The sequence below is a fragment of the Nomascus leucogenys genome, chromosome 4, assembly GCF_006542625.1.
Source record: "Nomascus leucogenys isolate Asia chromosome 4, Asia_NLE_v1, whole genome shotgun sequence".
Classification (NCBI taxonomy): domain Eukaryota; kingdom Metazoa; phylum Chordata; class Mammalia; order Primates; family Hylobatidae; genus Nomascus; species Nomascus leucogenys.
The window spans coordinates 52,651,090-52,676,320 of NC_044384.1; the positions used below are offsets into that span (position 1 = coordinate 52,651,090).

Below are 25,231 nucleotides of genomic sequence, written 5' to 3' on the forward strand. Positions count from 1 at the left end.
ATCATCTAGGATTTAAGCTCCGCGTGCATTAGGTATTTGTCCAAATGCTCTCCCTCTCCTTGCCCCCCATCCCCCAACAGGCCCTGGTGTGTGATGTTCCCCACCCTGCGTCCATGTGTTTTCCTTGGGGAACAGGGATTCTTAATGTGGGTTTCAGTGAAGGTACATGAACACTTTGGCATTTTATGTAAGATTTTGTATGTGATTATACTTTTCTAAAGAGAGGGCTCACATTTTCATCAGATTCTCAAAAGAGGATGCGATTTTTTTAAAAAATAAAATGTTAAGGTTATATTACATTAAACGAGATTGTTCTAAAAGAAAATCTTTTCAGTATTTTTTAAAAAATAAAATATCTCTTTATTACTGGGGTAGATTTCTGTAATCTGAGGTAGATTTCAGTAATTTCATGTTATTGTGGGAGGGGTCCTTGAACCCTGACCTTTTATTATTTATCTTTTTATGCCTCTGAAGGATTTTAAATGTGCTCTTTAAGTTGGAGAAATCTGTTACTTTATATGAGAGAAAAATGATATTACACCTTCCATTTTTGAACTTTATATATTTTTAAGACAGGAGGTGATTTTTCCTTACACTCTACAAAAATGTTTTTCAAAACCCATCCTTTAACAACCCATTCTGTTATTCTTCCTACCTGCAATTATTTTAAGGTATCCCAAACCTTACTTTACACCTTATAATATAGGAGGACTTAAGTCTGGCCAGACTTTGCCTAACTAAATGTTAAGATGTTACTTATTAGCTGTAGGATAATACATTCCTTAGATAAGATAAAAGTATGCAATAGAAAATTGCCATTCTAGGAACACCTACTACAGTCTTTTCTGTCTTCAGAGCATTAGTGTGCACATGAAGTCTTCAGCGTTGTTGAGATACTGCATATTTATGCCATATTTGAGAATTAATATTACCAGACATGTACAATGTAGATTTCTTTTTAAAATTCTAGGTTACTTTATGGAATGGGCCCTTAGAGAACAAGAAAAGACTGAAGTTTTACGGGAAAACAAATCATGTGGTCTTCAGATTCTGAAATGAGGAGAAATGCAGCCATCTGAAATGGTCATGAACCCCAAACAAGTCTTCCTCTCTGTGCTGATATTTGGAGTAGCTGGGCTACTCCTCTTCATGTATTTGCAAGTCTGGATTGAAGAACAACATACAGGTAATACATGTGCTTTTTCTTCTATTTTAATTGTAACAATAATAGCTATTTTAAATTAAATTAGTTGTGATGCTTATTAATATATTAAGAATCACAGTATTTTCAACAACAAAAAATGAGTCATAAGCTAAAATTCCCAGCTCCTAAAAGGGAGCAAAATTATACAACTCTGGTAGGCATTTGTTTGGTGGCTTAACAATGGGAATTTTTGTTATCTCAGTGGGGAATAGCAGTGCTCCCATAGTCCAGCAAGAACTGCTTGTAGAGAATTTGTCTTGAAAAGTATAGCATTTATCCTACTTCTTATCTGTCCATGGAGCATCAGGCATAAGCCTAAAAGGTGCTGAATGTACAGCAGCCTCTCCTTTAATTCCTTCTTAATTTATGTTGATACTCAAACTTGGTATAAATATCATTTAATAGCTTTATTATAAAGGAGGGGTTGGCAAATCTTTTATATAAAGGACTAGATCATAAATATTTTACTCTTTGCAGGCCATACCATCTCTACCACAACTACTCAACTCTGCTAATATATCAAGAAGCAGCCATAGATTACATGTAAACAAATGGAACAGGCTGTGTTCCAATAAAACTTTATTTACAAAAACAGCTGGTGGACCAGATTTGGTCCACAGGCTCATCTTGTACTTTTGTCTTTCAATTTGCAATTGCTGCCCATTGGAGGCACTCAATTACTGTTAAAAATGATTATATTTATAATGATATAGTATTATTAAAGTAAAAGACTTAGAACATCATAGAAATTTATACATACAGATCTTGTGAAGTTCTGATGGTTTCCATTAGTAGAAATAGACTATGGCTTATGACTGTTAAGGATAATAAAGTAAAAACAGAAGAATGATTTTTTGATTGTCTCCAGTTGTGGCCCATTTTCTTTTTTTTCTTTGCTTTTTTTTTTTAAGTTATTCTAGCTATAAAACACTTAAGAATTTTCTCCAAAAGACAATTTAATACTGAGTCACAACTATGATTATTTTTAAAATTGTTTCCATTTTTAAATTCCTTTCTTTGGTTTATCCTCATACTTTTTTTTGAGACAGGATTTTACTCCTGTCGCCCAGGCTGGAGAGCAATAGCATGATCTTGGCTCACTGCAACCTCTGCCTCCCAGGTTCAAGCGATTCTTCTGCCTCAGCCTCCCAAGTAGCTGGGTATACAGGCACAAACCACTGCACCCGGCTAATTTTTGTATTTTTTGTGGAGGGGGGTTTCACCATGTTGACCAGGCTGGTCTTTTTTTTTTTTTTTTTTGAGACAGAGTCTTGCTTAGTCGCCCAGGCTGGAGTGCAGTGGCGCAATCTCAGCTCACTGCAAGCTCCGCCTCCTGGGTTCACACCATTCTCCGGCCTCAGCCTCCCAAGTAGCTGGGACTACAGGCACCCGCCACCACGCCTGGCTAATTTCTTTTTTTTTTGTATTTTTAGTAGAGACGGGGTTTCACCATGTTAGCCAGGATGGTCTCGATCTCCTGACCTCGTGATCCACTTGCCTTGGCCTCCCAAAGTGCTGGGATTACAGACATGAGCCACCACGCCCGGCCCAGGCTGGTCTTGAACTCCTGAGTTCAAGTGATCCACCTGCCTTGGCCTCCCAAAGTTCTGGGATTGGGATTACAGGTGTAAGCCACTGCCCCTGGACAACACTTTTGATGTATTTAATTAATATAGTAACCTTTGTGAAAAGAGGTCGCATATAATGATTTTCTAGAGAATATGTAACATATTGTCAAAATATATTCTTAATTCCCTTTACAGTTTACATAAACTATTAGGCTAACTTTTCTATACTACTTAAATAATTTATCATAATAACATTATATTTAATGAAACCACCTATAGTAAAATATATAGGCTCATTCTTCCTGAAATATAACCCTTAGCATAGATCCTATAACATAGTAAGCCTTCAGTGTTTGTTGAACGAATGAATGAATGGATTGAAAATTCACTGAAGACTGTAGATTGCAATACAGCAAAGGAAGAAGAAAGAAAAAGATCTCATTATTTCGAGTTTTGCTCATATCATGGTCTCATAACAAATTTCACAAAAAGACTATCCCAGCAAGATTTAATACTTAAGGGAAAATATATTCATATATATAGACTACTATTTGGCAGTAATGTGTTTAGTCTGTCACTAAGAAATTATATATCTAAGGAAACAGGTTAATAATACCATACATATAAAATGTAGTTTACCAAATGTGTCCATAAGCATTAATAGCTACCATTTATGGAGAGCTTAATAAGTGCCAAATGTTCACATGAATTTTCTGTAATCCTCATATCTTACTAGGTGAGTATTATTCCAAATTTACAGATGAGGAAAATGAGACTCCAGAGGGATAAGGGGCATATCCAAGGCTTTGCATGGCCTTGTTGCAGAGGGGAAAGCCTGGATTTCAACCCAGGTTGTACTGCTACGAGGTCCACGCCTCTGCTCAATGTATCACCTCTATGAAGGAAACAGGTGAATATTATTATTTCTCTATAGCACAGATGAAGCAAGGGAGACTCAGAAAGTTTAAATGACTTAACCTCTACCTACAAAGTACAAGTTTTTGAAGTGTAACCCATACCCAGGTTTTCCTAATTGTCGGAATCCCTAAAAGAGTCTCCTAACCAAAACACTGGATTACGTAGGCATATAATTACAAATGCAGTAATATCAGTACAGATGTTTTAAAACCACTGAAACTGGTAAATTAAACGACATACAGATGTATAACCTCTTCTACAAGCTTAAATCTTAACTTGAGTTCATAATTTTCCCAAGTGTTGGAAAATTATTTTCCTTGGTTAAGACTGGTAAAACACTTATCATTTATTCTCTTAAATTTTATTTGTAATTTTGATAGAAGTGCTTTCCCTGCTTCTTGATATATTTTAAATGAATTATGTAATATTTCATAAACTACCCATGATAAAAAGCATAAATGTAAAAGTCAAGAGTCCTGTAGATAACTATGTCTCTGAAGAAAAACTGTAATATTCTTTAAGAAGACTTCCATCTGAAGTTCTGCCTTATACTAGGTTAGTGCTGTGGGTTGAAATTCTGCAGTTTTCTAGGTAGGCAGACATTTGTTTTATATATATATATATATATGTGTGTGTTTCAAATAACATCAGGAGCATTAGGCATTTTTAAAGGCAATCTCTTTTTAAATAAATAAATATATGAATATGTGCTTTGATGTTAAGTTTAAAAAAATGGAAAATCTGTCTTTTGGACACTTTAGAACTGTCACTCAAAGAAACTTTGAAAGATGAGCTGGTTTGGTTCCTGAGACTTTCTATAAGTAATGCTGGTTTTAAAATCTAAATGGCTTTGATCTCACATATATTTCAGTTATATATGAGAATTCTTAGGTTTTCTTCATGTCTTTTATTTGAGGCTTTTCAAATCTAAGATATGGACTATTTTCTAAGCCTCCCTGGTTTTCTTGGTTTTTTTGTATTAAAATAAAATACTTTAGAATTCAAAAAATCTGAAATGTGCTCTGATATACTGGTAAAGGATTATGAAAACAGATTTTTTTGGAAGTAAAGAGAAGCTGTATGACAGAGAAATTAAAATCTATCCAATTATGCAATAGAGTTCCATAATACCATCTACTTTTTCAATATCACTATCCATTAATTTATCCATTTCCTAGTGCTAATTTGCAGTATGTTGATATGTTATCACAAATTTTATTTTATATATTTTTTTCATAGTTGTTAAAGGTACAACTTTTTCATTCAGAAGGATCTTGAAAATCTCAGATCTCCTATTTGTTAGCTTTGTAACCCTGGGCAAATTTCTTTGTCTCTCTGAACCTCAAGTTTCCTTATCTGTAAAATCAGGATAGTCATATTTTCCACATAGGGTTGCAGTGAAGATTAAAGGAGGCAATGCTTGCAAAGCACTCAGTATGGTGCTTGGCAAACAGTAATGCACAATGAACGTGAGCTGTTATTCTTATCCTGGAAATGACGCAGAACATCTGCAAACTTGCTTTTTCTGAGTTGCCACAATTAAAACTCAGCCACAATTCAGGAAAATTTAATTGTGCCCAAGCTTGTGCCTTGACTGATTAAGGTTAAAAAAAAAAATGAAGGCTTAGATCCAACTTTGGTTAAATTAGTTGGGAGAAGCTAATTGGCACAGAGCCATTCTGGTTCCCAATGTGGAAGCTGGCAGGAGAAGGATAGGATTGAGTGCATAGAGAGAGGTCATTGTCCAGGGGCATCTCGTGTCCATACAAGCTGCCTCCACGGGCAGAGGAATCACTCATCCAGCAGTATTTCTTGAAGACTTAACAATTGAATGTGCTGAGCACCATGGTGAATACACGCATATAATAGTGAGCCAGATATAATCCTTTTTCTCAAGGAGAGTGCAGTCAAATGAATTGTAAGGGAGAAAATGGTCCTGAGTCCAGGCCAAACCATTGGGACAAAAGGAAGAGTCCTTTGTGACAGAAAAGAGACAGGCCCTCCATTATGGGACAAACTAATGAGTTGGCGGCAGGAGAAGCAGCACAGTCAGTTGTCAGGGATAGAATTGCTGACCAGATAGAAGCGCTAGAAGGAGGGGAGGGGAGGCTGGGCAGGTGAAATCATGCAGAGGACCCAGAGGACCAGAGGAGGGCAGAGAGCTATGGGTATGATGCAGCAGTGATGAGGGCTGGTTAAGATAAATCACAAGAATGGCCTGTTGTTTATTTTTTCCCCCAGCTACTGTTTAAGTTTGCAATTGGCACTCTTTATCTAGTTAGAATCTTACTGCTAAATGGAACTCATACCAAAAGTCATGGTGTGTAACTGTTTCATATGTGCCATAAGACAGCGTTGAGACCCTCTAACAACAGAGTCACCACCTCAACTTTAGATAAGAATTCAAAGATCCTCTTGAACCCACCTGTTTTTCAAAAATACAAATTGGATTATATTACTCCCAGGTTTAAAATTTTTCAATCATATCTCATTCCCTTTAACAAAAACTTCTCCCCAGAGCCCACAGCTGTGTGAGCTGTAGCCACTGCCTGCCTCCTCGGCCTCATTCTCCATTCACTCACCATGCTTCTGGAGCTGCCTCTCCCTCTGCTAAACCAAGCCCTGTGCTGACTAGATGTGCTCACAGTTTCAGGAGCCTGGGGTCCCTTCTGTTATCTCACCTGTCTTGGCTCAGATGTCACCTTCTTTGATCACCCCCACAGTCAATCAGTGCTCCTCTCTCTCTCTCTCTCTCTCTATATATATATATATACACACACACATATATAAATAATATATACAGATTATATAATTATGCATATAAATCAATATAATCAATTATATGAGTCTATAATTAATAAATAATAAATTATATATTCATTATATGTATAAATCAATCTCTCCATCTTATTCATTTTCTTCAGAAAAATTATCACAATCAGCAATTGCCTCCTTAATTATTTGTTGACTTATTAATTGTCTGTATCCTTTCCTACTTTATGAACTCTGTATGGACAGAGAGCTTGTCTGACTTCCCTCAGCATCCCCTTTTCATAGCATGGAGTCTAATATGTGACAGGTGCTCAACAGTATTTTGTGTGGGTGGATAAATAATGTTTTGCTTGGTTTTCCAGTATCCCCGTCTAATGACCACACAGACTGTGTTTGAAGACTCCTGGGGACAAAGAATTCACTCTTTCCCAAGGCATCCACTCATCTTACAGCAACTTCCTCAGATAGCTCCATATATTTAGCAAGAACTTGCATTTTAACTTCTGCTTAACAACTTGTCCTACCTGTATCCCTGACACTTCATGAGGTTCATCTTCCTTCCATAGCATAGCCTGATCATTTTCATGGAGAATGAAACCCCAAATTTATTTTTTGAGACAAGCTTTTGTTCTGTCACCCAAACTTCTTAACCATTTCATGAAAAAGACAATCTGGTCACTCTTGCCTGGACCATAACACCTACTATGTAATTCCTTTTAAAACATGATGTTACTGAATGGCGTGAACCCAGGAGGCAGAGCTTGCAGTGAGCTGAGATTGCGCCACTGCACTCCAGCCTGGGCAACAGAGCGAGACTCCATCTCAAAAAAAAACAAAACATGACTTTACTATTCCCATATGTAACTTGTGTTAGAAATACGCATATGCAACAACATTTTCTGTCAAGTAATGTGGAGTTATATGCACATATTTTAAAATATACAAAGCAGTAAAAATCAATACAGATCGCATCCAATAGTTTACATTACATATTTTCCTGAGATTTTTCCAGAGTCAAGTTTAGTTTCAGCCATTCCATACTGAAACCATTTCCTCAATGTAGCCTACATTACAACAATCTGTCCAAATAACTTCTAAGCATTTCTATCTAGGACCAATAATTTTTTAGCTATTTATTGATAACAATTTTACATGTTTACTTAAAACTCAGAAACTTCTTTAAAAACTTAATAAAAAAACTTTTTGCAAACAAGAATGGCAGAGTTATAGTTTCAGCAGTTATTGGGTCCCAGGCAATGCTCTAAACACATCACACCCATTATCTCATTTAATCCCACAACAAGTCTGAGATAGGTACCATTAGTATTCCCATTTTTCAAGACAAGAAAACTGAGGCTAAGCAAATAAGAAACCAGAAGTCTGATTCAAGCAGCCTCATTCTAGGACTCCAACTAAGCCACCCTGCAGTGCGCAGAGATGGTGAGCATTGTAGAGTCATGCTAAGAGAAGGCAATAGAGAAAGACACGGTGCACTGGCCAGGCAGTGAGCAGCCCGGGCAGTCACTCCAGGTGCAGAATGACACTCTGTGCTTCCAGACCGCACCACGTTCCTGGGATGCCTGGCTGTGCCACAGTAGGTTATCACGTGTTTCCTGGTTGTGGAACCTTTCCTGGGTTCCTGTGAAGCCTGATCTCTTATTTCCACAAGTAAGCCTTCTCCATTGCTCTGGATAAACTATGGTGTCTCCCTTTCTTGCCCCTCAAAAGCCTCACACTCAAGTAAACTCAAAAATATTATCCAATCCAGTAGTGGTTCTCAAACTTCAATGTACATCAGCATCCCCTGAAGGTTTGGTTAAAACAGACTGTTGGGCTCCACCCCCAGAGTTACTGAGTCACTAGATCTGGGATGGGGCCCAAGAATTTGCATTTCCAACAAGATTTCTGTGGACCCTGATGCTGCAGATCCAGGGATTATATTTTGAGAACCCCTGAGCAGAATCTCTGTACCCAAAATGTGGAAAACAGCAGAAGCAACAGCGTCACGTGAGAGTTGTTAGAATTGCAGACCCTCAGCACCCACACAGGTCTGCTGCATGGGAATCTGCATTTTAATAAGAATCTCAGGTGCTTGCTGCACATGGTGAAGTGAGAAAAGCACAGTTAGATCAGTGGTTCTCACCAGCTGCTTGAGAAAGACCAGGCGTTTTAAGGAACACGTGCCTTGGTCCACACCCTGACATGTTGATTTTGGTTCCTGGCCTCCTCCCCAGAGATGCTAATTTGCCAGGCTGGGAGTGTGGCCCTGATACGGGGATTTTTAAAATCTCCCCAGGTGATTTTAATATTCAGTCAAGGTTATGAACCACTGACCCAGAGGTACTGACTTTGGCTGATTTATTGGCACTTCCTCTTACCTCTCACTCATCTACAAGGCATGCACTAGAAGAAAAAAGAGTGGTCACTGTAATCCTCTCATTAAGCTGACAGAAGAGGAGAAAGACTGTAAATAACATTATGTCTGAGGTCTCCATTTTCACCAAGACAGGCTTCAAGCTACAAAAAGTTGAACAATAAAGTGAGACCAACAAAGTGAAATTATTTCTAAACCCAGAAAATATTACTGCAGTATGGATCAGCTGACCCAGCCAAGGAGTCAGACAGAAAAATATACTCTTCCCAAACAAGTATTTGTTCTCAATATGAAACGGTTCACTACTGCTTCCCTTCCTTTCAAAGCACTTTTTTGTCCCTTGTTTTGTGTTATTTTTAAATTTTTTTAATTGACAAGGAAAAATTGTATACACTTATGGTACACAACATGATGTCTTAATACATGTACACCTTGCAGAACAGTCAAATCAAGCCACTTAACATATGCATACTCTCACATACTTATTTTTTGTGGTAAAAAACACTTAAAATCTCCTCTCTTAGCACTTTGAAAATATACAGTATAATATATTGTTATTAGCTAGAGCCAGCATAGTGTACAATAGATGTTTTGATGTAATTGTCTCTAACTGAAATTTTTTGTTTTCTGACTATCTCCCCAGAACTCAGAAACTTTTTAAATTTTTCTTGTATACTTCTAGTTAATTTTTTTTCCTGACTTCTACCAGTTTTTTTCTGATTTATGTCAAATAAGTACAATGTCTGAATTTAGGATTCAGCATTAACAGCTAAGGTCAATAATTTAGCTATGAATTATCATTGCTAGCCTATAAGAGAATTATATAAATATAACCCCACCTTTTAAAAACTCATTGTCACCAATCCATGCTCTGTAGGACCGTGGTCCTGAACATATTTTGCCTGAAAATACTCTTTTTTGGTCAGTGATGTGACCTTTTGGTAGGTCGAGGTTCTATTCAAATCCTACATGCTAACAGTGGCAAGTTGGCCAGAATAGATGGTGACTTGTACTAGTTTTTGTTTTGTTTTGTTTTGTTTTGTTTTGTTTTGTTTTGTTTAAGCACTATAAACATCAGTAGTCCTGGTTGTATTTCAACCCTCCCACTTTGTATGAAAATGAAAAGTAGTAGCTGCAAGCTTCCGATTTCAGGCAAAGTAAAGCCACCTTATTGCTTTTTCTTAGATAATTGATTCTGGTCTGTGCATCTGGTGTTTCTAAGGAGACTTCATCTTGCTTTTTTTTCAAACTAAGTACACTTTCTCTCTCTACACTGAAGCATATTTTTGGCATATAAAGTTTTGTTTCTAGACTGGACTGATATAATTCTTTTCCCCTGAGCCTCTCTGATGAGAGAGTCTGTTCTTTTCCTCCAAAAAGCAGGCCGTTCATCCTGATTGTGATGTTGCTGTTTTGAAATTGTATTTTCTTTCAGGTTATCTCTGTATACCTGAACTAGAACAAAGCCATTTTTTACATAGAAGGACTTTATGTTTACTGTCAATCATATACTCAGGGAAATAAAATTGCTTTTCTTTAAAAAGTCACTCATTTGAATTACTTTATCTTATATCTGTAAGTGTGGCAAGCAATTTTTTAATCAAATGAGCACATGCTCCCGCTGCCCACTTCTGGACAGCACCACACCTCGTCTTCCCACTAGTGATTATTCCCACGTCAGGGCTGTTCCCTCTTCCTGGAGCACATTTCCTTGGCCATTTCCATGGCTGACTTTTCTGAATCCTTCAGGGTACAGCTTCAATATCACCTTCCCCAAACATCCTATGTAAAGTGGAAGTTTTCTCTCTCTGCACCTGTTTTATTGTTTTTTTAAATTTATTTCATGGCACTGATCTCAATTTGTAATAATTCCTTTTGTTTGCTTACATATGCTCTGCATCTCCCAGTAAAATGGAGGCTTCCTGAGGGCAGGAAACTTGTATTTTGGTCACCAGTGTCCCACAGCTGCCCCTGCTTCCAGATGCACATTTCAGTCCTGACCTTGCCATGTACCCCCAGCAACCCTATTCACTCAGCCAATTACAACTCAACTCTGTGGGCTCTGTCTTAACTCTCTGCCCTAGCTTTTTGAGTCTCTTGTATTCTTGTGTGCTGTCTCCTGCTTTTGCCCGATACCCCAGAAGTGAAGGAGTCATGGATGTCAAATTGGTTAAAGTCTTCCGAACCTGAATAACATGCAGCAGCCAAGCTTTGCAACAGAGTCGATCCCATCAACATAGATGTTTAACATCTAGTAATATATTGAATGTGTTTGTTCTCCCAATATGTTTTGAGCACATTTAAACAATGATGCACTTGCTATCTATGAAGTGGTACCAGGAACTGCCATATTACAATGTAACCCTTCATTAGTTCTGTTGGCAGGTACCTGGCCAATGCTAGACCTATTATTCCTAGTGTACCACACATGATGAGCACAGTAAATTTATCGTCCAGGGGATGGGAGGCTAATCCAAGCCTGGCCAGTGATTCCCTTTCTGGGCATTCTGGCTTTTGAGACTTGGAATACAGGCTGAGTACCTGGACTGTCTGATGCAAAGCTCAGAAGCTTGTTCAGCTGTTTTCTACAAGGTGGACCAGAGCAGGTGAAGATTCTAGGCTTAGAGCAAGAGAAAGAAGAAAAGCAGACAGGAAGAAAGGAGCAGAGTTATATACAGGGAGACCCAGCAAATATTGGGGTCCCTTGAACCATTTACTCCCAGACCTAACACTATTCCTACTCTTTCTTTTCTTTCCTACCCTCGGTGAGCACTCATCTGTCTCAGAGAAGGCTTACTGAATTTCAGAGGGGCCTCATAATGGACCCCATTAGCTCTATTTACCTCTTAGAGTAGAGGGTAAAGCAGAGGATGGCGCAGAGCAATCCTTCTTCACTGTTTTTAATTCATTTTACACCACAAACTCCAAGGTACTGCCTTGTTCACTCCTGTGCCCTATGACTGAGCATGGTGCCTGGCACACAGTAGATGCTCAGTAAGTCTTTGCTGTATGAGTGAATTCACCCCAAAACTAAGCTCACCTAAGCTAAGGAAGACAAGTGAAGCTGGTGTTTAACTCGATTTTTCAGAAGTTAAATTGCTTGGTTTGGGGTGGGGTGGAGATTTTCTCCAGGGATATCCTGAAATGTCTTCGTTGAGGTCAGAAATGTGTTATCTGTAGTTTATTTTTCCTTTTGCAATACAGTATTTTGTTTGAACAAAACGCTGGATCATCATTTAGCTGACATGTTGTGAAGAAAAGTCAAAACCTGAATGAGGAATTATAGAAGATAACCTTCAAAGTCTCTTACAATGTTAAATTTTATGTGACTATCATTTTGTGTCTAAAGGAGATGTTAATGGAAAAAACTTATCTCTGTGAAATATTTTAAAGAAGGTTATTCCAAGCCAATATAAGTGACCAGAGCCCAGAGTAAACACAAACCCAAGATGCCTTTAGTAAGTTGTCCCAGGCAGTTGGATGATGGTTTGGTTTTATACATTTTAGGGAGGTGGGCATTACAGGCAAAGACATAAATTAATACATGAAAGGTATACATTGGTTTGCCCAGAAAATGCAGGGTATCTTGAAGTGAGGACTTATAGGTTAAAAATGGATTCAAAGATTCTTTAACTTCAAATTGGTTATAGCAGTGAGACTCCGTTTAAAATTTGGATTCGCAGAAAGGAATGTTTTAAATTAAAACAGGGATGCTGTGTAGCAAGATTAATGGCCTGCAGGTGTGACTTCACCCTTGCCTTTCATGGCCTTAGGTCTTATTTATAATCTGTTACCTATTACCACAAAAAGTCTGTTGTATCAGACTTGTGATCTTGATTTTAACATTAATGATGATCAGTTGTGTCTAAACTCCAAAAGGGGCGGGGAGGGTATAACAAGGCATGTCTCACCTTGTTTCTCATCATAGCCAGGAACTCAGTTTTTTTTGTTTTGTTTTGTTTTGTTTTGTTTTTTTGATACGGAGTTTTGCTCATGTTGCATAGGCTGGAGTGCAATAGTGCGATCTCGGCTCACTGCAATCTCTGCCTCCCAGGTTCAAGCAATTCTCCTGCCTCAGCCTCTCAAGTCGCTGGAAGTACAGGCATGCGCCACCATGCCCAGCTAATTTTCTGTATTTTTATTAGAGACAGGGTTTCACCATGTTGGCCAGGCTGGTCTCGAACTCCTGACCTCAGGTGATCCACCTGCCTCATCCTCCCAAAGTGCTGAGATTACAGGTGTGAGCCACCACGCTCGGCCAGGAACTCAGTTATTTAAGATTTCTCTGGGGTCTCCTGGGCCAGGAGGGGGTCTATTTAGTCAGTGGGGAACATAGGATTTTATTTTAAGTTTACAGAGATATTAACAAATAAGTCTCAGAAGCTCTCCAAAATGGATTAGTTAGTAGTTTGTAGTGAAAAGTATTCTCTAGTATACTCACTTCGAACCTGCTTTGTGTCTTTGAACAAATTGGTAAATCTCTGTACATTATTTTCTTCTCTCATTTTCATACCTTCTTTCTTGCCTTCGTGAGGTAACCCCATCCTAAATTTGATGTCTATTCCCACATTCCTGTATGTCTCTATAATTTTTAACACATGCATGTATTCCATTTTCATATTTGTAGCCTTATATAAAAGGTATCTATCTGTATATACCCTTTGGCAACTTGCTTTTTCTTTCAACAGTAGGTTTTTGAGATTTATTTGCATTGATATATGTAGCTCTCAGTCATTTACCTAACTGCTAACTAATATCTCATTATATGAATAAGCTGCAGTTTATATATACATTCTCCAACTGATGCACATTAAAGTTGTTTCTAACTTTTGACTCTCACACATGATTCTGCTAAGAATATCATTCTATAATCCTTTGTTTATATGTTTGAGAGCTGCTATAAGGGGCTGAATTGAGTATTCTCCAAAATCCTATCAGCTTCAAAATTCTATGCTTCCATATCATATCTATTCCTCTGCTCACATGAATCCAAATTAGGGTTTCTTCAAACAGCAGAAGTGTTCAATGATAATTCTAATAAAACATACACAGAACTATTTTTTTGGATACACTGATTGCTATTCAGAATTATAGCGGAAAGATATAAGACACAGAATCTGCTCTCAGTGTTTCTTTATTGGTACGCCAACAGAGTATTTCACAGTTCATTGAAAATCGATTAAAATAATTACTAGGTCATTAGTGTGGACTTTGAGTATGAGTGTAAAGACCTCACTCACTAAATAATTCATGGCAGTCAGCAAGTTAAGTCCTGTTAGCAAGTATTGATTCAGTAATGTAATACTACCTAGTCCAAACTACGTAGTTTTCCTGATAGAAATAAACTCCTTTAAATGTCAAAGCACCACCTAGTCCCAGCCTCCTCCTTTTACAGAGAAACAACTGAAAGGCTTAAATTGGCATAGCCAGTAGGTAACAAAACTGGAACTAAAACAGAATTCCTGCTAATTGTTTTTCCATACTATATTTTTTCCCTTCCCCTCCTCCACCTTTGCCTTCTTCTTTCCTGCCTTCTTGAGATCCAAGAGGGCTCAAGATCCTTTGGAATTATTGGCTCATTTCCCAGACTGGTTTGAACACAGCTTTTCCAAAACCTAGAATTAGGAAGTTTAGCAACTAGATGCACCACGAAGAGCAAGAATATGGTTTCTGTTCTCCAGCTGAAAATCCATCTGCTGAGAACTTACTGCTGTAACAGCCCCAGACTTCAAGAGAAAGTTCGGAAGTACAGAACCAATGTCTTTGGAACAATTCACTGAGGTTTTTTCAAACTGAGGTATTCTTTTCAAGAATAAACCAAGGCTCGTGCGGTGGCTCACATCTGTAATCCCAGCACTTTGGGAGGCTGAGGCTGATGGATCATTTGAGGTCAGGAGTTCGAGACCAGCCTGGGCAACATGGTGAAACTCCATCTCTACTAAAAATACAAAAATTATCTGGGCATGATGGTGCACATCTGTAATCCCGTCTACACGGGTGGCTGGGGCAGGAGAATTGCTTGAACTCGGGAGGTGGCAGTTTCAGTGAGCCGTGATCATGCCACTGCACTGCACTGCACTGCACTCCAGCCTGGGTGACAGAGCAACACTATCTAAAAATAAAAATAAAAAAATAAAAAAAATAAACCAAGGAATTAAGGCAATTAAGAGGTTTGGTAGCAAGTTGCACAGTATCTCTACTTCATCACAGACTAAAGAATTATACAACTTGAAAATAAAATAAGGATCATTTTTAAATGAAAGAAGAAACTTAGTTTTCACTAAGTATTCTGTCCGTTATTTTTCCCTAAGTCACAGAATACTAAAAGTTTTATCGTGTTTTATACAGAAACTTGAAAGTACATTGTGTGTGTGTGTGCTACTCCAACAGACAAAATTAATCAATTCACTTTCCTCTACTATTTCTCAGCCTTTTAGCTTCATTTCTTACTGCATGATTCTGCCTGGGTTTTAAACATTTGTCATTGTGCCTGCCTCCTTCCCTACTGAAAGCCCCGTGAGGGTTAGGACCACAGGGCCTAGAACATAGGAGACCCCAAAAAGGAATTCATTGGAAAGAAATGGAGGAGAGATTCCAAAAAGAGAGAGCAGCCAACAGTTTATCTATGATTCACAATGTATCAGATCTTTGGTGTAGTCACTACCTTCTAGGTCCGTTTGTGAGCATTGCAGTTCTAGATACTTCATTTTGCCAGTTTCCAAGAATTAAACAACTTTTGGGTCACTAATCATACCACACAGTCACATAGGAATTTAATGTATAACCCAAAAATCATTTAACCAATGATTATCATATTAATGGAGTAATACCTTGCTACTAGTTAAGTAGATATATGGACTGGCCAATCTTCTCCATTTTGCTAGGTTCAGAGTGTTTGAGAAAAAATTTACTGTTCCTGGATTCACTTAATGATTTGGGGCTGGGCGCGGTGGCTCACGCCTGTAATCCCAGCACTTTGGGAGGCTGAGGTGGGTGGATCATGAGGTCAGGAGTTCGAGACCAGCCTGGCCAATATGGTGAAACCCCGTCTCTACTAAAAATACAAAAATTAGCCGGGCGTGGTAGCACTTGCCTGTAGTCCCTGTTACTCAGGAGGCTGAGGCAGGAGCACTGCTTGAGCCTGGGAGGCGGAGGTTGCAGTGAGCCGAGATTGCGCCACTGCACTCCAGCCTGGGTGACAGAGCAAGACTCTGTCTCAAAAAATAAATAAAATAAAAATGATTTTGGAATCTTCTTGTGTGTGTGTTTTGCTCGGGTCTTGAAGAAGCCTCATAACCAAATGCTTCACAAAATACTATATTTCATGGTTTCATCCCCAAGATCAGCCAGGGTGTCTGTTTTTATATCTGGCAACAGTAGATTGTGATAGAAAATTACACAAGACAGATTGGTACCAGGATAAATTGATGAGTCCTTAATGTTGCTTGGCAATCCTAAGTTCTCTACTGAGCTTTTTCTCTACTGTTTTCTGGAGAGGCAGCTTTTATGTTACTTTCTCCTTGACAGTCCAAGCACATCTCCTCCCCATGTCGCTGCAGATCACCTCTCCTCTGTCGTCACAGAAAAGAGATGGCTAGTATCAAAGAAAACTCCCAGAGCTTCCTGCTACCAAGACATAGACTCACTTATTTCCACCTTCGTGCTTGGCTCCTCTCTCAGCTACTCCCTCCTCCTCCTCCTTATTCTTCTACTCACATCTGGATCCCAAGGGCTTCTGCCTCCTCAGTGGTCTTGCCCATCCTCTATGTATTCTCTTCTGTATCATTATCTCTTTCTGTATTGCTTTGTTGTTTCTGTAATTATACACAGTTCAATCTCTTCTATCTAAAAATAAAGCACAACTCAAATATCTAATTCTTTCAACCATATTCTCCCTATTCCCCCCAATTAATTCCTTCCCTCCTCTTTAACTTCTTTGAATAATTTTGTGTCATAACCATCTCCACTGTATGACCGTCCTCACCCTCACCTTTCTTACTGGAGTCTGCCCCTATCAACCACTGGCCCTTTTCTCTGCAACCACCTTCCCACCATTAAATCCAATAAGTCCTTTTCAGTCCTTCTCTTTTGAGCTCTGTGCAGCATTAGATACTGGTGATGTCCACTTCATGCCACTTTCGCTTGACGTCCATGAAGACAGGCCCTTCCAGTTTTCTTACTGCTGTCTGGCTGCACTCTCAGTTTGCTCTTCAGACTACTTTATTTCCTTTTCTCATCCCTTAGATATTGATGTTGTTCAGAGTTCTATCCTTATTCTCTTTCATCTCACTCTACTTGGATTCCCCGTGTGATCCCATACACAGAAATTTGATCCCTTGCAAGTCTCTGTAGTGCCATTTGTTCCCTGGGCATCTATACTTGAATGCATCCAGACCCCTTAAACTCAGTAATTGAGCTAAAGCCATAATTTCTCTCCAAAGTCTATAATTCCTCCAGAATACCCCGATTCAGTAGTGGTGCAATTGCTCCACCTAAGACTGTTGCCATGTAAGATGCCTCCAGATTCCTCTTCCTACCTCTCTGCCTGTACCTACATGTTATCCAGAAAGATCTTTGTAGCTACTCCCAAGTGTGTCTACTTCTCTCTATCCCATTACTACTGCTTCAGTCTATGTCACAATTATCCTTTCCTGAGGTTGCTGCAGCAGCCCCTAAAGCAGCCTTCCTCCCCATCCCATGACCTTGCCCTGTCACCATCCCATTGTCCTCACTGAGCCTCATTGTCCACCTTGGAAGCCTGATTATCCTCCTGCTTGAAGCTCTTCATGGCTCCCCAGTGGCTCTCAGGACAAACCTCAACTCCATACTCAGGCTATCAAAACCCTTCATTATGTGGCCTCTGCCTAACTCTTTAAGCTCATTTCTGGCCACATTGCTCACATTGCCCTAAACGTCCAGCTGTCCTAAATTTTCAGTTTCTCAACCTACCATCAGATCTCTCAACCCTAGGCCTCTGCAGCTGCCTCTCAAACAGTTCCTGTTACTCAGATGCTTAAGTTGCTCCTCCCTTGTGCTTTCTATTCTTCCCAGTTGAAGCCCTCATGAAGGTAGATTTAAAGAGTTGTTTAATATCATCCTTACCACACTCAACCCACTAGACCATGAAATCTGTGATGGTGGCACTGGCTGAACATTGTATCACTGCATCCCCTGTGCCTAACATATGTATTCCTTGGCCACAACTGGTAGGATTTTGTTAACTCAATTTGAAAATATCAAGTTAGAAATCTTGGAAAATAAATACAGGTGTATGCCTCCTGTCTTAGTCAGAGGCACATGTATCAACCTCCAAACTTCCGTAACCATGAAAATGATGTTTTTTATCAGAATGTCTGAGAATCCATCATCTGATTTCATGGAGCAAAAAGTGCATGATTGTACTCTGTCAGAGCAACATGCTTTGGCGAAACTTCTTTATCATGCAGTATTTTACTGAAAAGGTAGCTAAATTTTAGCGTAATATAATTTTTTTCTGTAATAAATACAATTTACTATTCAGATTAGTTATTAAATTTTCATTCTGTTACCCAGATTCCTTATTTCTCTTATTTTCTCCATGTTACCCTTTACACTTCATTTTGGAGAATATTGAAACTCACTTGGGTAGCCTGTCTATGTGACCCACAGTAGAAAGTTGTTGTCTAAAGTACTTGCGATTTTTAAAAGCCAACAAAAGAGAATATGGAAGCAGAGCTAACATTCGTGACATTGACGGCTATCTTCTCAGGAAGCTTCCCATTTGTTTGGCTCCATCTCAGATAAAGAACAAAATATATCCTGTACAGATGCCATTTTCTTCTTTCCCATTGACATTTAACTGATATGTGGGTGGCTGCTGGCTACATATTTAGTATGAATCTCTTTAGCAAGAATCTTGATGAAGAATTTTTCTCATTAATTTTTCAAAAAATTGAGAAGGCAAAAAATTGATATCAAAAATGGTTCAAATTTCTTTAGAGAGGAACCAATACAGAAGGAAACTCCCCAGCTTCCCATGCTGGGGCTGTGTTCTGAGCCCAGTACTGGTAGAAAATGCCTTAAAGTACTCTTAAGAAAAAACATCAGAATGATAAATGTAGAATTCCAGAATGTTTATCAGGTACCATATGGGCAAAGTCTCTTTCATGCACGTCCGTGTGAAGAGACCACCAAACAAGCTTTGTGTGAGCAATGAAGCTGTTTATTTCACCTGGGTGCAGGTGGGCTGAGTCCGAAAAGAGAGTCAGCTAAGGGAGAAAAGGATGGGGCCATTTTATAGGATTTGGGTAGGTAAAGGAAAATTACAGTCAAAGGGGGTTTGTTCTCTGGCAGGCAGGAGTGGGGGTCCCAAGGTGCTCAGTCGGGGAGCTTTTTGAGCCAGGATGAGCCAGGAAAAGGACTTTCACAAGGTAATGTCATCACTTAAGGCAAGGACTGGCCATTTACACTTCTTTTGTGGTGGAATGTCATCAGTTAAGGTGGGGCAGGGCATATTCACTTCTTTTGTGATTCTTCAGTTACTTCAGGCCATCTGGGCGTATACATGCAAGTCACAGGGGATGCAATGGCTTGGCTTGGGCTCAGAGGCCTGACATTCCTGCCTTATATTAGTAAGAAAAATACAACAAAATAGTGTTGAAGTCTTGGGGTGGTGAAAATTTTTGTGGGGTGGTATGGAGAGAGGATGGGCGATGTTTCTCAGGGTTGCTTCAAGCAGGATTGGGGCGGCGTGGGAACCTAGAGTGGGAGAGATTAAGCTGAAGGAAGATTTTGTAGTAAGGGATGATATTGTGGGGTTGTTAGAAGAAACATTTGTCATGTAGAATTATTGGTGATGGCCTGGATACGGTTTTGTATGAATTGAAAAACTAAATGGAATAAGAGGAGGAGAAAAACAGGTATTAAAGGTCTAAGAATTGGGAGGACCTAGGACATCTGATTAGAGAGTGCCTAAGGAGATTCAGCATAGTCCTGCCAGCAAAGATTATTTATTTAATTCAAGAGCTAAGAGTGGCAGTTTGGGGATAGCACGAGGAGATATCAGCTGTGATGGCTTGGAGAAACAGTGTAAACCAGCAGTGTAAACAAGAGCAGGGCATGTATGAGTAGTTACGAACGGTGAATAGGAGTATGACTAGACAGAAGATAGTAGGGATGACAAGTTTTTTGCAGTACAATCTAAGTTGGTCTGGTGTCTGGAATGAGACTGGGGCCTAATAAAAAGGAGCATCTATACACGAGCTTTAATGGGCTGAACCTTGTAGCATTCCGAGGACAGGCCTGAATTCTGAGAAGCGAAAGTGGTAAAAGTATTGTCCAGTCCTTTTTAAGTTGGTGGTTGAGCTTGGTGAGGTGTGTTTTTAATAGACCATTAGTCTGTCACTGAATACTGAGAGCCTGAAAAAATGCTTGGCTGATTTGACTCATAAAGGCTGGTCTGTTATCAGACTGTATAGAGGTGGGAAGGCTAAAGTGAGGAATTATGTCTGACAGAAGGGAATAACAAGGCTAAACTGAAGAATTATGTCTGACAGAAGGGAAGAAATGACTGCGGTGGCCTTCTCAGACCCTGTAGGAAAGGACTCTACTTATCCAGTGAAAGTGTCTACCTAGACTAAGAGGTATTTTAGTTATCTTACTCGAGGCATGTTGAGTAAAGCTAATTTGCCGGTCCTGGGTGGGGGCAAATCCTTGAGCTTGATGTGTAGGGAAGGGAGGGGGCCTGAATAATCCATGAGGAGTAGTAGAATAGCAGATGGAACACTGAGAAGTTATTTCCTTGAGGATAGATTTCCACGATGGAAAGGAAATGAGAGGTTCTAAGAGGCGGGCTAGTGGCTTGTACTATAGCATTGCCTGCGTTTGCTGGTGTGTGGAGGTCAGACCTGGTGGAACTGCCATCAACAAATCAAGCATGATCAGGGTGAGGAACAGGAAAGAAGGAAATATGGGGAAATGGGGTGAATGTCAGGTGGATCAGAGAGATACAGTCATGGGGGTCAGGTGTGGTATCAAGAATAATGTGGGAGGCCAGATTGAAGTCTGGGCCAGGAACAATGGTAATTGTGGGACTTAACAAAGAGTGAGTACAGCTGAAGGAGCCAGGGAGCAGAAAGTATATGCATCAGGTATAAGGAAAAAAATAGATTTTGGAAGTTATGAGAAATGTAGAGAGTGAGTTGAGCATAGTTTGTGATTTTTAGGGCCTCTAAAAGTATTAAAGCAGCTGCAGCCGCTGCACGCAGACATGAGGGCTAGGTTAAACAGTAAGGTCAAGTTGTTTGGACAGAAAGGCTACAGGGTGCGGTCCTGGCTCTTGTGTAAGAATTCTGACCGCACTAACCAAGCGTAGGAAGGAAAGGAGTTCTTTTGTAAGGGATTGAGGTTTGAGAGATTAATAGGATACGATCAGCAGGGAGAGCACGTGTGTTTTTATGAGAATTATGCCGAGATAGGTAACAGATGAGGATGAAATTTGGGCTTGACTGAAGTAATGGGGACTGTCTGTGAAGCCTTGCGGCAGTACACCCCAGGTAATTTGCTGAGCCTAATGGGTGTCAGGGTCAGTCTAAGTGAAAGCAAAGAGAGGCTGGGATGAAGGGTGCAAAGGAATAGTTTAAAAAGCATGTTTGAGATCCAGAACAGAATAGCTGGTAGTAGAGGGAGGTATTGAGGATAGGAGAGTATATGGGTTTGGCACCATGGGGTAGATAGGCAAAACAATTTGGTTGATAAGGCATAGATCCTGAATTAACTTGTAAGGCTTGTCTGGTTTTAGGACAGGTAAAATGGGGGAATTGTAAGGAGAGTTTATAGCCTTTAAAAGGCCATGCTGTAGCAGGCGAGTGATAACAGGCTTTAATCTTTTTAAAGCGTGCCATGTGATGGGATATTGGCATTGAGTGGGGTAAAGGTGATTAGGTTTTAATGAGATGGTAAGGGGTGCATAATCGGTCGCCAAGGAGGGAGTAGAGGTATCCTATACTTGTGGGTTAAGGTGGGGGGATACAAGAGGAGGATGTGAAGGAGGCTTTGAACTGGGGGAAAAGGTGGCAATGAGGTGTGGCTGTAGCCCAGGAATAGTCAGGGAAGCAGATAATTTAGTTAAAGTGTCTCGGCCTAATAAGGGAACTGGGCAGGTGGGGATAACTAAAAAGGAGTGCTTAAAAGAGTATTGTCTAAGTTGGAGCCAGAGTTGGGGAGTTTTAAGAGGTTTAGAAGCCTGGCTGTCAATACCCACAACAGTTATGGAGGCAAAGGAAACAGGCCCTTGAAAAGAAGGTAATGTGGAGTGGGTAGCCTCCGTATTGATTAAGAAGGGGACGGACTTACCTTCCACTGTGAGAGTTACCCAGAGCATCTTTGATGGTTCTGTAGGCTTCCGAGGCGATTGGGCGGTGTCAGTCTTCAGCTGCTAAGCTGAGAAGATCTGGGAAGGAGTCAGTCAGAGAGCCTTGGGCCAGAGTCCCAGAGGCTCTGGGAGTGGCTGCCAGGTGAGTTGAACAGTCCGATTTTCAGTGGGGTCCCACACAGATGGGATGCAGCTTAGGAGGAATCCCGGCCTGTGGGCATTCCTTGGCCTGCTGGCCAGATTTCTGGCACTTGTAGCAAGCTCCCTGGAGGAACGCCTGGCCGCTGCAGTTCAGGAGTTTGGAAGTTCTTGTGTGCTGGAGATGTGGCTGGGGTTTGTCTCACAGTGGAGGCAAGGAATTGGAACTTCTATTATTGTACACCTTGAAGGTGAGGTTAATTAAATATTGTTGTGGGGTTTGAAGGCTGGAATTTAATTTTTGGAGTTTTATTTAATGTCGGGAGCAGATTGGGTAATAAAATGTATATTGAGAATAAGACGGCCTTTTGACTTTTTAGGGTCTAGGGCTCTAAAGCGTCTCAGGGTTGCTGCCAAATGAGCCATGAACTGGGCTGGATTTTTATATTTGATGAAAAAGAAGAGCCTAAACGCTATCTGATTTGGGATAAAGAAAAAGGAGCACTAACCTTGACTGTGCCTTTAGCTCCAGCCACCTTTTTAAGAACAAATTGCTGGGCAGGTGGGGGAGGGCTAGTCACAAAATGAAACTGTAAGCTGGACCGGGTGTGAGGAGGAGAGGTGATAAAAGGATTATAGGGTGGAGGAGCGGAGGCTGAGGAAGAATTGGGACCTAGCTCGGCCTGGCGAGGAGGGGAGAGGTCAGATGGGTCTGTAGAAAAGGAAGATTAGAAAGACTCAGCGATGCTTGGAGTTGGGAGTGAGGGGACAGGCGGGAGGGAAAGAAGGAAAATTTGGGATGAGTTGCATTGGGCACAGAGACTAGGAAGGGACTGATGTGTAAAAGAATGCCTGGATGTCAGACACCTCAGACCATTTGCCCATTTTACGACAAGAATTATTTAGATCTTGTAGGATGGAGAAATTGAAAGTGCCATTTTCCTGCTATTTGGAACTACTGTCGAGTTTGTATTGGGGTCAAGCAAGCAGCATTGCAGAAGAAAATAAGACGCTTAGATTTTAGGTCAGGTGAGAGTTGAAGAGGTTTTAAGTTCTTAAGAACACAGGCTAAGGGAGAAGAAGGAGGAATGGAAGGTGGAAACTTGCCCATAGTGAAGGAGGCAAGCCCAGAGAAAAGAGCAGAGACACAGAGAAGGGTGGGGGGTTCTTGCCCTCCAGAAAAGCAGAGAAGTGGTAGGGGCACGGAAATAAGGGATTGGGGCGCAGAGATATAAGAGGTTGGGGCGCGGAAATAAAGGATGGGGCGCAGAGATAAGAGGTTGGGGCGCGTTGGGGTGCGGAAATAAGCAATAGGGGGTTCTTTCCCCCTAGAAAAGCGGGACTTGCCACTAAAGGTGAAGGAGAAGGGGTTGAGGGGTACTTGCCCCTGCCCCAGGAAAGCGAGACTTGCCGCTAAGGGTGAAGGACCAAGGCAGGCGTCCCTGCATGGTCTGACACCTCTGAAACGTGGGTGAATAATCAGAGAGGCATCCCCACAATGATTAAACACCAAGGGAAGGCTGCCTTCCCAGTCCGTGACCGGTGCCGGAGTTTTGGGTCCACAGATAAAACATGTCTCCTTTGTCTCTACCAGAAAATGAAGGGAATTGAAATTAAGAGAAGGGAGAGATTGAAGTGTGGCGCCCAGACTGAAAGGAGAAAGAGGTTGAGGGATAGTGAGGGAAGTTGGAGAAGAGAGTAAAAAGAGGCCGCTTACCGGATTTGAAATCGGTGAGATGTTTCTTGGGCTGGTCGGTCTGAGGACCTGAGGTCGTAGGTGGATCTTTCTTACAGAGCAAAGAGCAGGAGGACAGGGGATTGATCTCCTAAGGGAGGTCCCCCGATCCGAGTCACGGCACCAAATTTCATGCGTGTCCATGTGAAGAGACCACCAAACAGGGTTTTTGTGAACAATAAAGCTGTTTATTTCACCTGGGTGCCAGTGGGCTGAGTCCAAAAAGTGAGTCAGCGAAGGGAGATAAAGCTGGGGCCATTTTATAGGATTTGGGTAGGTAAAGGAAAATTACAGTCAAAGGGGGTTTGTTCTCTGGCAGGCAGGAGTGGGGGTTGCAAGGTGCTCAGTGGGGGCGCTTTTTGAGCCAGGAAAAGGACTTTCACAAGGTAATGTCATCACTTTAGGACCGGCCATTTACACTTCTTTTGTGGTGGAATGTCATCAGTTAAGGTGGGGCAGGGCATATTCACTTCTTTTGTGATTCTTCAGTTACTTCAGGCCGTCTGGGCATATACGTGCAAGTCACAGGGGGTGCGATGGCTTGGCTTGGGCTCAGAGGCCTGACAGTCTCAATTAATACTTGTTTGCAAATGAAAAACAATAGACATAAATACTTATATATTTCATGGTCTTATGAACAGCTTTCAAATTACTTTTATAACTAATGTGAATAGCTAGTTTGTATAAATTAGGGCTCTCACAGTTTTACATTTCTTATCATATAAAATATACTCAAAAATTGGAATGATTTTATCATAAGATGTTCTCATCGGTTTCTATATGACCCATCACATAATAATTAGCTAAGAAAGATGTATTTAGTAGCACAAAGAAAAAATCCTCAATTTGAAAATTCTTTACAGATGTATAAGGCCAAAGAATGTCTAGTAACAGGAATAGACAGAGTAGCAGCCAGCTTTCATACACTCAATAAACCAATGCAGGTTTTACTAAGCCTTCTTTTAAGTTTGCTCAGGAGAGAGACAAATCCATAAAGCGATCAGGCTGCTTATTATCACTCTGCCAGAAATATACTGTAAACAATGAAATTGCTTCAGAATTTTGGACTCAGAATTTTATGATTGACATTAAGGGTCAGTGCCTGCATTTTAGACCCATCCCAGAAGCAATTCAATAATCAACAGAAATCAGAACTCTATTCACTGAACCA

The 25,231-nt window shown here is 40.4% G+C and overlaps 1 protein-coding gene across 1 annotated transcript in view; it reads left to right on the forward strand.

Annotated features, from left to right (window-relative positions):
• The window catches only part of CHST9 (carbohydrate sulfotransferase 9), a 278,082-nt gene that overhangs the window by 41,789 nt on the left and 211,062 nt on the right, over window positions 1-25,231 (forward strand). The window contains exon 2 of the mRNA XM_030810619.1: window positions 971-1,186. Coding sequence (XP_030666479.1) covers window positions 1,066-1,186 — 121 coding nt within the window. The 5' untranslated portion in view covers window positions 971-1,065. The remainder of the gene's footprint in view (window positions 1-970; window positions 1,187-25,231) is intronic.